Source organism: Lactuca serriola, chromosome 4 (assembly GCF_051521515.1).
Source record: "Lactuca serriola cultivar US96UC23 chromosome 4, Lser_US96UC23_V15, whole genome shotgun sequence".
NCBI lineage: Eukaryota > Viridiplantae > Streptophyta > Magnoliopsida > Asterales > Asteraceae > Lactuca > Lactuca serriola.
This window is the reverse complement of record NC_136411.1, coordinates 101,124,027-101,138,872: the sequence shown is the minus strand read 5'-3', so window position 1 is coordinate 101,138,872 and position 14,846 is coordinate 101,124,027. Positions and strand designations below refer to the sequence as shown.

The following is a 14,846-nucleotide window of genomic DNA, read 5'->3' as shown; positions in this document are numbered from 1 at the left end:
AGTTAAAATGCTCTTAGCAATTGTAGCTGAAAAATCATGGGTTTTGGTACAATTAGATGTGAACAATGCTTTCCTTAATGGAACATTGCATTTTAGTTAGCAAATATGTTCACTAAGCCTTTGCCATCTATAAAGATTGAGCCATTTATGTCTAAGATGCATCTGAAGAACACACACACACACACACACACACACACACACACACATATATATATATATATATATATATATATATATATATATTCTCCAAATACATCTTGAGGGGGAATATTAGAGGTTGTTAGAAAAGTTGTTACTGTTAGTTGTTTAAGTTAACAATTCAGGGGTAAATTAGTCTTTCTACTAATATGTTAGTTAGCATCTTAGTTGTTAGTTGGCTTGGATAGATTCATGTGGAAAGGTAGAAGATGTAATTCATTTTCAGTTAGTTCAATTCAATGAGAAGATTTCTTTTCTCCATTTCATCTTTACTACGTAATAGTAAAATGTGTTAATCGGAAAGGGGAAAACCTTAGCATTTTGGAAAGGCTAATTTCGATTCAACATGTTTCTGTGAACTGTGTTTTCTATTGTTGTATCCCACATTGATGCGACACGGTCTTATAAGTGACTATATATGTTGGGGTCCCCCTTCTATCCACAAGGGCTCAATTAGAGAGACAATCTTGGGCTCCACATATATTTACATGGTATCAGAGCCGGTGTCTCGCACCCCTGTGGTTTAGAACATCCATGTCTATCCTCATCAAGCCTCCGACTTTGAAGGGGATTGTTACTGTATCACACATCCATACGACACAGTCTTATAAGTGACTATATATATGTCAGAGTCCTCATTTTCTCCACAAAGGCTATTTTAGAGAGACAATCTTGGGCTCAACATATTTTTACATTTTCTGCTAGGCAGTCTAGAGATAATTTTTGTTAATGATAATAAAGCTACAAGAATTTTGTTTTCCTACTAAGAAGTATATAGATAAATAATTTATCAATGATAACAAAGAAACTTAAAGTTTGAAAAATAGAGTATGATTTTGTGGGGAACTTGCAAACACTCTTCTTCTTGTGGTGCTCGGTATTTATTGACTTTGGTATATGATTATTCTTGAGTTGTTTGGGTTCATTTATGTTTGATGAAGTCATGAAAGTTTTTCATGTGTTTGTCGTTTGTTGAAATAATTGAAGGCACTTTTTGCAAAAAGATTAAAATTGTTTAAAGCGATAATGAACCCAATTTAAATGTTTGCTTGATTATTATTTTTCTACAAATAGCATTTTTCAAACTTTTTGTAAAATGACTAAAATTGCTTAAAGCGATAAAGGAAATGAATTTAAACTTTTGCTCGATTATTTTCTACAAATAGCATTGTTTTTCAAACTTCATGTGGACTCCTCATCAAAATGGAAGGGTTTAAAGAAAAACTTTAACATATTATGAATGTAGGATGCAGTGGCGGAACCTTTAAGGGGCCAGGGGAGGCCATGGCCCCCCAGGTTTTTACCAGAATTACTATCAATATTATTTAATAAACATTATATGGCCGGATGTAGAACAAGCCGTGATATGTTTTTTTTTATAAATCAAGAAGATAGTTTTTTAAATAAATTATATGTTGGTAAATATAAAAATATATGAACTTTAGATATTAGCAAAACCTAACTTAAATCGGACTCTCCATATCAAAAATTTATAGTCTTTTGACCCAAAAAAAAGCCCTCAAATCGATTATATAAAACGCACAATCAGTTTAAGAAAACAAATCTAAAAAGAAAATCAAAAACTTGAAAAACCTAATCATATGACGCCATCTCTAGTTATCATCTCACACAAGTCGCGACATCACGCAGAAACCTCTTCTAGTCCGCCAGAAAATCATGACCCTTCGTCTCACCGATCAATTTATCAGACCGAGTCCGAGACTCCGAGTCTCCTAGTCTCATTGGTCGTCGTCTCTGAGTTCCTGAGTTTTGTCTTCTAAAAGGTATGCCCGATCCTTAATGTATATCTCTTTCTTTTTAGTTTTTATTGTGAATGATAATGAAAAATGTGTGAGACCTTGTTTTTTCTCCCGTTGATGTGTTGTCTTTTCATATGTACTTAATTTTTATTTTGTCCTTCTTCTGGAGTAAATATACAGACTCTTGGCTCCATAAAGCATATGTTGCTTTATTTCAATTGTCATTTGTTGGGTCATTTGTCATATATATATATATATATATATATATATATATATATATATATATATATATATATAATTGGATTTTTATCAAATTTATTAACTGTTTAGATAATTATGTATTTTGTTTAATAAGTGTTCATTCTTCATAAAAAAAGATATATTTAGTTATTTAGTTATTCATCAATAAATATAGATTTGGGATGATAATTTTTTTATTTGTCTTTATTAAATATAATAAATTGTATTTGTAATATTTTTTTATAATTATATAATTATATTGATTTTTTTATAAAAAATTATATTTGTTAGGTTTTAAGCTATCAAAGTTATATAGATGTTGGAATTTAAGGTTCCTGAAATACAATTCTAATAGATTTACTATCACGGAAAATATTATAAATTTGTAATTTTGAAACCAGATGATTTATTTAATGATAATATATTTTCTAATTACATTTTTAATATTCTTAATTATATTTTAAATGAAGACTATGCGATATTACCAAAATCGTCGGCCCCCTAAATTTAGTGTTCATGTTCCGCCCCTGGTAGGATGTAGGAGGAGCACTATTGTTTCAGGCAAAGTTGGTTCTCGAATTTTACGGAAAAATATATTTTTATTGCTGCTTTTTTAATAAATCGCACTATATCTCATTTGTTGACCAATAAAATTCCTTACAAAATTTTTATTTGGCAATATGCCTTCCCACGCGACAATTAGAACATTTGGTTGTTTATGTTTTGTGCATAATTAAAATGCAAAGGGAGATAACTTTGGTAGTAGTAGTAGAAAAAGTCTTTTTACGATTATATGTTTGATCTGGACACCAAAGAAAATTTTGGTCTCATATGTAATTTTTCTTTCACTGATACCAATATAGTGCCGAATAATATTGTACCTACAATTGACGAGGATGACACAAATACCCATACAATCCATGAAGAATCAACAGAAAGGGGTTTCTCCTCTAGCATTGAAGTTATGAACCAGAGAAGAACAACTTTAAACCATTATTTGAGTTATCCATACATGAAAACACTCCCATATATTAAGAGTGTTGCTAAAAAAACCATGGGGGGGGGGGGGGGGGGGGTTGTTATTGCTTTGTTTTCCGAAATAGTCTAATCAATCATTTTTAAACGACAAAGTGTTACAAATGGTTCTAATTCAATTCCGTTTTTCCCTAATATAGTCCTTATGAAACTTTTTTTTTTCTTCATAGATAGTCGTTTGGAGCAAACATTGCACATAAATAGTTTTTATGACTAACTTTGTTAACAAATTTTGTTAAATGTATGTGAAATTACAAAATTACCCTTTGTTTTTGCATACAAATAGTCCTTATGACTCTCTCTCTCTCTCTCTCTCTCTCACACACACACACACACAAAAAAAGTCAAAAACTCCCATGCTCACCAACCCCTTGTCGGTTGCTCCCGTTCATCTCTCTCATCCTTCCAACCTTTTTTCGGTTTCTTCCTTTCCTTCGACGATCTCCTATTGCCCTGAGAACCACTTGCTGCCATCGGTGAAGACACAAACTGAAAAGGATGTCACAATCCACTATGCTTCTTCGATGTGTCAATGTTGTCTGTGTCTCGACAAGAAGAACAAACTGATTTCCTTTTCTACTGCTCGCTCTTAATTGAATCAGGTAGAAAATATCGTAGCTCCCTTCATTTTCTTTTCTCCTAATCAATCGAGCTCTCAACTATTTTTATCTTTCCAAAACTAGCACCAAGTTCGCTCCTCCTTCTCAAATCGATCTCAATCCTTCCCTCTTCTCTCGAATTTGAAATGAAGTAAGTGCTGGTGGTTTTTTATTTTTGGAAGGGAGGTGGCTCTATGGTATGTAACGCCCATGTTTATCGCTAGGCATAGTTATGCATATGTATGAATGCATTCGACAATTGAAATATTCTCTGAATAGATAAAGGTGAATTATTCAAATATATGCGTGCCTATGTGAATTTTATAGATATTAGGACTTACGTTGAAACTTAATAAATAAGGCCAAAATAGAAATTAAAATAAAAGATTATCTAGGATAAATAATCTAAACAAAAGTCGTACTAATCGTAAAAGCAAACTCGTGCATATAAACAATGCCTAAATCTGACTTCGTGAGATGAAGTTATGATTTTTTAAAGTTTCAGCGTAGCAATGTGCGACTCAGAAACTGAATCTTAAATCGGTCGATTCTTAAGAAAAACAATCTAAACGAGAGTTGAAGATCTCATCGATAGGATTCTGTCGATATAAAGACAATCAAGAACGAAGGTCGTATGAGAAAGTTATGATTTTTATAAGGATTTTAACAGTCTAAGTCTGTTAAAAATATAACTATAAAAATGAATTGAGAATTAGCCGAGGGAGTATAAACAAAAGTTGTAGCGTTCATCGATAGCTACGGGTGGATATAATGAACGTAAAAAACGGAGCTCATATGAAGAGATATAATTTTTGAAAAATATTAATTTTTCGCACGCGCAGACAAGAGGCGCGATATGCTTCTGACAGCCGACATAGCCCCACCTGAAATCCACCACATGTCATCATTTGAGCGAAGCCACGTCACCCTGACAAGATATGCGACATGCCTAGACAAAGGGCGCGCCACTCCCCTCCCTTTCTAGCTATAAATATGTTGTGTTTCAAGATCATTCCTCACTTACATCCACCTAGAATCCTTTGGAACTCTCGCATACCCTTACTCCATTTACTCCCTAGTTCCCAAATACTTTAGCAATGCTCTTAGGCATCAGAGAGCCAAATATTAGAAGCTTTTGGGTCAGAGTTCTGCCAGAGTAATTGACGGTTCTCGTTAGAAAACTCTGTAATTTAAGTTGCACATACTATGCTTTAAGTATAACTTATATTTATCGTTATAGTCATTATTATGAACCTATAAATACGATTTATCAGTGATTCAAAGTCAAAATACTGATTGATCTACTTATGGGAGTGATTTCTAGGCTAGATTTAGTGAGGTGTTTAAAGTGGGATTTCCAAATAGTATACACTGTATACCAAACAGAACCTACCTGCAATACGATACTGCCTAGTTATTCCTTATTTGATAGATCTTGATGTAGACATTGAGATTATTGTGGAATCTAGACTATCATTGTTATAGTCACAGGAAATATGAAACTAGTCTAAGACTTAGTGCATTATATAGCTAGGTCTTTTGAAAGGATAAAATGTTAAGGCAAAGCCCTACCTTAACCTCGAATCACCCACTCCTGGCGAGTGTGTAGTTACTTTCAAATGCATAATTTAATAAGAGTATTTATTAAATGCTGAATTTATTAATAATACTTTGTGGTATTTGTATGACTATAATAGTGCTACTTATTAGGAACTTTATTGGAAATAGATTGCCTTTAGTTTTAGTCTTGTTTAGTTATAAAAAATGAGACTTGTAACGGGTGCTTAGTTCTAATTAAGTTGAGAACCGGATAGGTCTCATTCTGGGATAGAGTGTGAGATTAAACCGGAGTGTAGTAGTCCTCCTCTTTTTGGATGACCAGAAATGGTGGGTCAAGATCAGATAACCGACAGGTATTTATTGGTCATCGACCGGAGTATATGACGACACTTGATTATTCTAGATGGTCTAGTGAATTATGTTGCTAGTGTGGACTTATAATCCACAAACATAGATAAAATAAGGTACCATATTTATCACATACTTTGTATATTGGTTGCCTTAATATGACTTACATTGGCCAAGGACTCCCCTAGTCATGTAGTAAAATAGTTACTTAGACGATTCATCATGTAAGATGATTATTCAAGATGATCATCAAGTTCAGATTTGTGAGAATCAGTTGGGTAGGATAGGTGGTCTTACATCAGATTATATACATCTGTACTATCTGATGATGTTTGTTTGCATGAATGCTGTTATCATTTACTATCATTAAAATATGATGGGATTGAAAAACCTATGCATCTCACCAGGTTTCCCAAACCTGACCCACTCAATTTATACGCATCACAGGTAGCAGAACTAAGGCTGCTGGAAACTAATGTAGGGTGCTGAGTGAAATAAGTGATGAGCTTGTAATAGTATTTTAGGACCTTTTAGTATTTAGGATGTAACCTATGTTTGGATTTTAATGGTGACATCCATGGTGTTTTTAGTATGATGAAATAACTTATGTTATCTGAAGTTGTTTTAATTAAACTAGGATTTTCCTCAACACAACAACTTAAAGCGTAAAGAAAAAGTTTTAATCGGTTATGAAAACATGGGTATGTTATAGTTGGTATCAGAGCATTAGTTTAAGCGAACTACAAATTTATATATTTTCTATACATAAACTTAAAAGCTAAGTATAATCGGTAAGGTGTGTGATAGAATGCTTTAGGATAAATGCCTAAATTGCTATAAACACGAGCACTAGCATACTACACGAGGATGCCTTAATTGCTAAAATGCCTTATCTGCTATTAGAAGATATATATATATATATATATATATATATATATATATATATATATATATATATATATATATATATATAATTATTACTATACTAAATTACTCAAATCTACGAGTATAGAACGAAATGACGATCACAAGGAGCGGTAGAGTCGTCAATAGTGAAGGAGGTCCAACACCTCAAAATGCCAAAGCAAGAGCTGGTCAGTTCACCATGGATAAAGCTCAAGCAATGATGTAACATTGCCAAAGCAACAACGAATTGAGCTTAGGAATCTCCTAACTCAAGAGCTAGCTAAAGATGGAGCATCGGTGGTCAATGAACCATTAGCCATTGAGAAAGTCAACAACGGACCGGTTCCTACTCTTGAAACAACGGTGTAGAAGGGAAACAATGAATCTAAGAGTTATCAAGGACCAGAAGAACTAGAGATCCGTAGGAATGATGAACCCGAAGGCAGGCCCAGCTCAACGAGTTTGGGGGCTCTAAGCGAACCAAAAATTTGGGGCCCTTTGACATTTACTATACTTAATGTTATAAACCCTCCTCCTTTATCCGGGCTTGGGACCGGAAATAATAAACTAAAAAGTTTACAAATGGCGGAGTTAAATTTTTTTTATGTATATGTTTTTTGTGAATATATTTTATGACATAAAGTTAATTTTTCTAGCTTTTTTAGATGCAAATTCTTTAATGAAATTTTCATAATCAATTTCTTTTACTAACTATTTTTCAATTGATAAAATTGCTAATCCATTTAATCTTTCTTGTGACATTGTAGATCTTAAATAATTTTTTAATGGTTTTAATTTAGAAAAACTTCTTTCTGCAGAGGCAACGGTTACAAGAATAGTTAACATAATCCTATAGGCAACATATGCATTTGGAAAAGAACTAAATTTTTTAATGTAATTAAGTATATTAATAATTGTATCACGTTCTAAATGTACAATATGTCTTAAAAGTTTTAGTTCATGAAATAAATCTAAACCATTAATATCTAAGCTATCTTCATGCTTTAAAGTTTTTTCAAGATTTAAACAATGTTTTTTTAAAGTATTTTTCATCAAATGATTTTAATTTTTCTATATTAAATAGAAAACCAAAAATATTTTTAAACTCGTTAAATTACTCAAATCTACTTTTTAGTGAAATAATGACTTTATCTACTATATATAAAAAACAAGGTTGAAAAATACGCTCGACGTTAGCTAGTCGGTGGACTAGGGTCAAGGGATTAATCGACTAGGCGGAGATTAATCGGGGGATTAATCGGGTACCAATAAGTGCTAATTTGTTGAATTTAAAAAAAATAAATATGACTAATATCATATCAAAGTTCGTAAATACCACTAATATGATAACAAAATAGGTTAATATGATTAATACAACACTAATCATGCCTAAAATAATTTCCATTGAGATAAAACTTCTTCAAAATGTTAAAATTTCATTGTTTTATAATGTTTCACTCATAATGTATGCAAGGATTAATCGCTAGGCGCCCTCTAATCGGTCGAGTAGCGCCTAGGGATTAATCGGAGATTAATCGGGACCTAGTCGGGATTTTTACAACAATGATAAAAAGTAATCCGTTTTAAATAACTAAATATGAGTTTTAATAGTTTCATTAGCAACATTTTCATCATATCGTCTATTTCTTTGAATGATATGCTTTTCATGAAATTCTGGTTTTACATTCATATCTAAAGCCAATTCTTTTGCATAATCTAAACCCTTTTCAAATCCGTTTTCTCTATATTCTTCAAAGAAACACAAAAGTCCATTTAGTTGATCTGTAGTATCATCGATACACATATTATTTGATTGCAAGCTTTTACTCACAGTGTTAATAGCAATTAAAACATCATACCAAATAATCATTCCTAATAAAAATTCATAGTTTTCAAGTTCATATGTAGCTAAACATTTAGCCTCACTTTTAATTTTTGGATCTCCACAATTTTTAGATAATTGTAAAAGTGCTTTTCTTAATTGTGGTGCTTGAAATCGAATTGCTTTTACACTTTCTACCCTACTTTCCCAACGAGTTTGCGATAATGATTTAAGTGTTAGGTTTGATATATTATCTTGTAATGTTTTCCACCTTTGAGTTGATGAAACAAATATCGAATATATACGTTGTATAACTCCAAAAAATTCACTAGTTTTTTCACACGAATTAGCCATATCACAAATTACTAAATTTAAACTATGACAACCACAAGGAGTGTAGAATGCTCTAGGGTTAATATCTAACAATCGTTTCTGTACACCTTTATGTTTTCCTTTCATATTTGAACTATTGTCGTAACCTTGACCCCTAACATCATTTATATCTAGTCCTATATTTTTAATTTCATCAACTATAACATCATATAAGCCTTTACCGGTTGTATTATCTACAACTAAAAATCCTAGAAAGTACTCCTTAACTTCTATTGGAGTTGTTGAAAGATTTAAACATCGTAAGATAATTGACATTTGTTCCTTATGCCTTGTATCAGGAGTACAATCAAGTATTATTGAAAAGTATTTAGTCTCTTTTATTTTTTTTTAATAATTTTAGTTTTAACTTCTTCTCCTAATAAACTAATAAGTTCGTTTTGCATATTATGTCCAAGATAATGATTATGAATTTCTTTGTCACTAATTCTCCTAATATGTTCTCGCATAATAAGATCAAATTCAGCAATCATTTCAATTATAGTTAAAAAATTACCATTATTTTCTTCATAAATTTTTTCATTTGTTCTACGAAATGCTAAATTACTTTTTCCTAAAGTTTTTACTACATCAATGATTCTTATTAACACATTTTTCCAATGTTCTTTTTCTTTATTTATTTATTCTTGGATTTGCTTGTCAATTGTTTTATTATTTGTTAATCTAGTTTGTAAGTTAATCCATGACCTCATATTAAGAATGTGTTCGTTACTTGCTTCATGTATTTTTAGTATACTAGAAATATTATAATCATCATTACCTTTATGTGCTAATGAACATGTAGATGTATTCACATTAAATAATTTACAACAAAAACAAAAAACTTTATCTATATCTATGGAATAAATCAACCATGTCCGTTCGTATTTTTCACCATTTGGTATATTTTGCATATAAAGAGATGTATTAAAGCTTCTTAAATGTTGATCTTTTGGAAATTTAAAATCATAAATTTTAATAGGACCTTTTTCTACAATTAAATCTCTTAAATTAGTACTAATATTATTCCATCTACTTGGATCATATATGTTTAAAGGCGTGTTATTATTTTCACTATTAGTTTGTTCGTTATCAATTTCAATATTGGTTTGTTCGTTATCATTTTCACTATTAGTTTGTTCGTTATCAATTTCAATATTGGGTTGTTCGTTATCATTTTCACTGTTAGTTTGTTCGTTATTAATTTCAATATTAGTTTGTTCATTATTATTTTCACTATTAATTTGTTCGTTATCAATTTCAATATTAGTTTGTTCAATATTATTATCAACATTAGCTCGTTCTGGTTCATTATCAACATTAATTTGTTCTTGTTCATTATCAACATTTTTGTTTGTAGTTAAATATTTTAAAAACGAACCTTTTTTGTTTATCTATAAAAGCTTCTTCTTGCATTTTTCGTTTCCTTTTTGAAGCACCTGATTCGTATTTTCTCTTTGACATGTTTATTAATTATTTGATTAATAATAACTATACGTATAGAAGATGAGGATTAGGATTATACCGCCCTTAAGATAATGGAAAGCTCAAAAATAATGGAATCTGCCAATCTGGAATCAGTGAACAATGGAATCTGCCAATCTGAAATAAAAAAAAAATCATAAAATTGAAAAGATTAACAAATTTGAATATTCATGCCATTTGGAAAAAGCCAAAAACAATTAGAATACAAATTACAAACAAGAATCTCATTAAAAACAAAACAAAAGTATGATGCCAAACCACATAATTCTAATCAAATATCGTATGTTTGATCAAAAAGCTTGTTCTATCATTCTATACTATGAGTATATTCCATCAGAATTCAGTTTTGTAGTATTGATGAAGACTTTTCTAGATATTGGAGTTTGGGGTCAATCAATCAAACCAAGAGCCAAAAAGCATCAACCTTTTTGAATAATGATTCACCAAACAAAAAAATTTAAAGCTGTCGGACAAAACTTTTTGGCCAGGCGACATCTACTCCATTAATCAATAATCAACAATATAGATTGAGATTTTTAGAGCACTGGTTTGAGTGGTTTGAGCTAACCATCGGCTATTAACATTTAATCAATAACCACATAACACATTACCCCAAATCCCCAATTGGCAATTATATAATCTGATAATCAGACAATAGGAAAATCAAAAATCAAAAGGGAAAATACAAGCACATTACCGTTTCAATTCAATGCCAATAGTCACAGAATATCTGATTTTGATATAGAGTTTTGAGCGATCAGCGAGGGAGAATCCGAACAGCAGGTCAACAAATCAATGCTCAATGGTGATTGAAATCATTCAATTGATAGGCTGTGGAATCGATTGACAATTGGAAGAATCGATTGACGATTGGAGAAGAATCGACGATTAGAGAAGAAGGCTAGAATCGAGTCCGATAATGGAGAAAAGAAGGGGAGTTGAATCGTTTCTCACAACGTCATTACAGTTGATTAGTTCGCAGGCGTGGTTTTTTTTTTGAGGAATGGGTAGTATCGACTGTGAATACATGAGGGAAACTGGACTTGAAAATGGGGCCCCTTACAATTTGGGGCCTTAAGCCCTACCTTTACAAACATAAGCTTAAGGTCGTCCCTGCCCGAAGGCAATTGCATGTATAAGGACTTTATGACTTACAAGTTGTCATACTAGAGTAGGAAAGAGTATCCAGTTGGAGTCATAGAATAGATTTATGAAATGGAGCTAGCCTTCATAACATGTGGTTGCACTGGCAAGTTACAGACCACCTATGTTGTGAGACAATTCAAGGGTGCAACGATCCGTTGCTGGAATACGTTGGGGAAAATTTTAAGTCCTAACAATCCTTTGCATCTAACATGGGAGGAATTCTTCACCAACTTCAGCCATAAACTTTGCTTAGCTGAAGACATGTTGGAGTTAGAGAATCAACTGCTAACATTAAAAAAGGGAAGCATGACCGTTGATGAGTATACGAATGTTTTCACTAACAAAATGGAATCCGCCCTGTGTGTGGTCCCTGAAAAACTGACCAAAATTGATAGGTACTCCAAGGGACTACAATGGGAGTATTTTTTTTTCAGCTAAGCAGCCTATTACTTTTGAGGAAGCATCTTGGCTGCAAGGTTTTTGGAAAACATGATCAAAAGGAGGACTACTGACATAATTTGGTGAGAAAAGAAAGGTTAATGGGTCCTCAAGGAACAAGAAGAAGAAGAAGAAGAAAAAGTGCTCAAAGTCGAGCAACAAATCTGGGAGCAACCACGAAGGGAAGTGTTGTGACCAGTACAAGAAGTCGGGGTATATCTCTAAAAACTGCCCTCTAAAAGTAAAAGTTTTCTTCTGTTATGGAGAGGAAGGGAACATGAAGGTTGAGTTCCCAAAAGATGAAAAGTCAACTCCAAGGATCCTACCGGCAAAACCCAAGGGCCTAAACTACTGAAACTACCATTGGGGAATATGTTGGGGAAAACTTTAAGTCCTAACAATCCTTTGCAACTAACATAGAAAGAATTATTGACCAACTTCAACTGCAAATTTTTCTCAGCTAAAGACATGTTGGAGTTAGAGAATCAACTACTAACATTGAAAAAGGTAAGAATGGCCGTTGATGAGTATACAAATGCTTTCACTAACAAAATGGAATCCACCGTGTGTGTGGTGCCCGAAAAACTGACCAAAATTTATAGGTACTCCAAGGGACTACAATGAGAGTATTTTTTGCCAGTTAAGCAGGCTATTACTTTTGAGGAAACCATCTGGGCAGCAAGGTTTTTGGAAAGCATGATCAAAAGGAGGACTACTGACATGACTGAAGTTGATGAGAAAAGAAAGGTTGATGGGTCCTCAGGGAAAAACAACAACAAGAATAAGAAGATCTCAAAGTCGAGCAACAAATCTAGGAGTAATCATGAAGGGAAGTGTTGCGACCAGTACAAGAAGTCGGGGTATATCTCTAAAACTGCCCAGTAAAAGTAAAAGTTTGCTTCGGTTGTGGAGAGGAAGGGAAACTCCAAGGATCCTACCAGCAAAACCCAAGGGCCGAAACTACTAGATGACCCTTAATGAAGCAAAGGAAGAGATTGACGTTGCTTCAGGTACATTCCTATTAAATGAAATTCATGCGAAGATTTTATTTGATTCGAGAGTATATCACTCATTTATATCGCATGAATTTGGTAGAAGGATTAAGTTATCACTGCATAGGCTAGGTACCCCAATAATGATAGAAGTAGCTAGTGGTAGGAATGTAGCTGATAGCAATAGGTTAGAAAGCGTAATCATCGACTTAAAATGAAACAAATTTTGTAAAGAATTATTACCCTTCGAGTTAAGCAAATTCGATGTAATTGTGGGCATGGATTGGTTGGGCGGAAACCTCACAGACATCTTATATGGAAGGAAGATGGTGTGCATTAGTCCACCTGGGAGAGAGCCATTTGTGATGTAATATGATAATATTAGAGTGATGTCTAGAATTATTATGATGATGAAGCCCAGGTGATACATAACCAAGGGATATACAACATTCTTGGCATACGTGATAGACACAAAAAAGGAAAAGAAGGCAATGTTGGATGTACATGTGGTGCATGACATTCCTGAGGTAGTTCTGGATGAATTAACAAGATTACCACTAGAGAGGCAGGTAGAATTCAGAATCAACTTATTTCCAGGCACAATGCCGATTGCAAAAACACCGTATAGTTTAGCACCTACAAATATGAAAGAGTTTGTGACACAACCTTAGGAATTATTGGACAAGGGTTTCATCACACCTAATTCATCACCATGGGGAGCTCCATTACTGTATCTAAAGAAGAATGTGTTGGATTAGTGTCTAAGTCCATAACTATTTTGGTATGTACTTGACCCAATGGTGCATGGTCTTTTTGGGTTGCCTTCACCAAAGCAACTTGATAGGATGAATTATGGAGAGAGAGGATTAATTATGATTTATTAATATATTATGAGAATAATATATTAAAGGAGAAATCATAATGTTTAATTAATATTAGTCAATAATTAATTAAGAATTAATTTTGTGGCTAAAAGATATTAATTAAAGAAAGGAGACTGGAACTGTCAATTGTGTGATAGTTGAATATTGGGCTAATGGACTCCATATTAGAGGAGTGGATGAATTCTATGGGAATACCCATTAGAAATTGTCCAAGGCCTCTAAAGAGGGAGTCCATGGGCTGCTTAGGGCCTAAACAGTCAAATTAGGTTTTCCTTGTTAGATAACCCTAATAGTCTCACTATTTAAGGACCCCTAGGGCACGAAAAATGTGGCGAACTGATTCCTTAGGGTTTCTATACATTTTTGAGTGCCTATCCTCTTCTCTTTCTTCATCCTCTTGCTCTTGATGTTTGTGAGCCATTAGAGCTGTGACATTTGTGACACTAAACTTTCAGAAGCCAATTACAAGGAGGATTAGATTGTTTTTACTAGATAACAATCAAAGGTAATTTCTAAACTATATTCTTATGTTAATATCGATTATCACATGCTAGATCTAGGGTTTAAAGTGTTGGATGAATGCATGTACAATAGAGAAACCTAGATCCAAGCATTAGGGTTTGCATAAGCACATAGGATGTTCTTATGGCCAAAACCCATCAGTGGTATCAGAACCTTGATTGGTTTCTATTGTATTGATGCTTTGTGTTTCATACATGTTTAGAAAATCGATTTTTTGCTCCTCTGACTGACAAACTCGTCGAGTCCCAAAGTGAAATCGTTGAGTAAGACGACTCGACAAGTTCCTATGGGAACTCGGCGAGTCATGCTGTCAGAAAGAGGGATTATCGGGATTTCATGCCTATTTTGCTGTGGGATAATTGTCAAATCGTGTTTTATTGATAAATTACGAATTTTATTGATATTGGATGATTATCCTTACCAAAATAAAAGATAATTTCAAATATTAAATGTTTACTTCCTTATATGATAAATGTTAATTTTTTGGATTATTTGATCATTATCTTGCATGAAATTGAATTAGGTCATAATTAGATAATCAC

The 14,846-nt window shown here is 32.9% G+C and overlaps 1 protein-coding gene across 1 annotated transcript; it reads right to left on the bottom strand.

Annotated features, from left to right (window-relative positions):
- Nucleotides 1-8,237: 8,237 nt before the first annotated feature.
- Nucleotides 8,238-12,376, bottom strand: LOC145098665 (uncharacterized). Its single transcript, XM_079036280.1, has 4 exons — nucleotides 12,268-12,376; nucleotides 10,363-10,439; nucleotides 10,219-10,292; nucleotides 8,238-9,129 (listed from the first exon to the last, which is right to left on the bottom strand). Exons 1-4 carry the CDS (start codon nucleotides 12,374-12,376, stop codon nucleotides 8,238-8,240), a joined length of 1,152 nt encoding a protein of 383 aa, XP_078892406.1.
- Nucleotides 12,377-14,846: the final 2,470 nt, after the last annotated feature.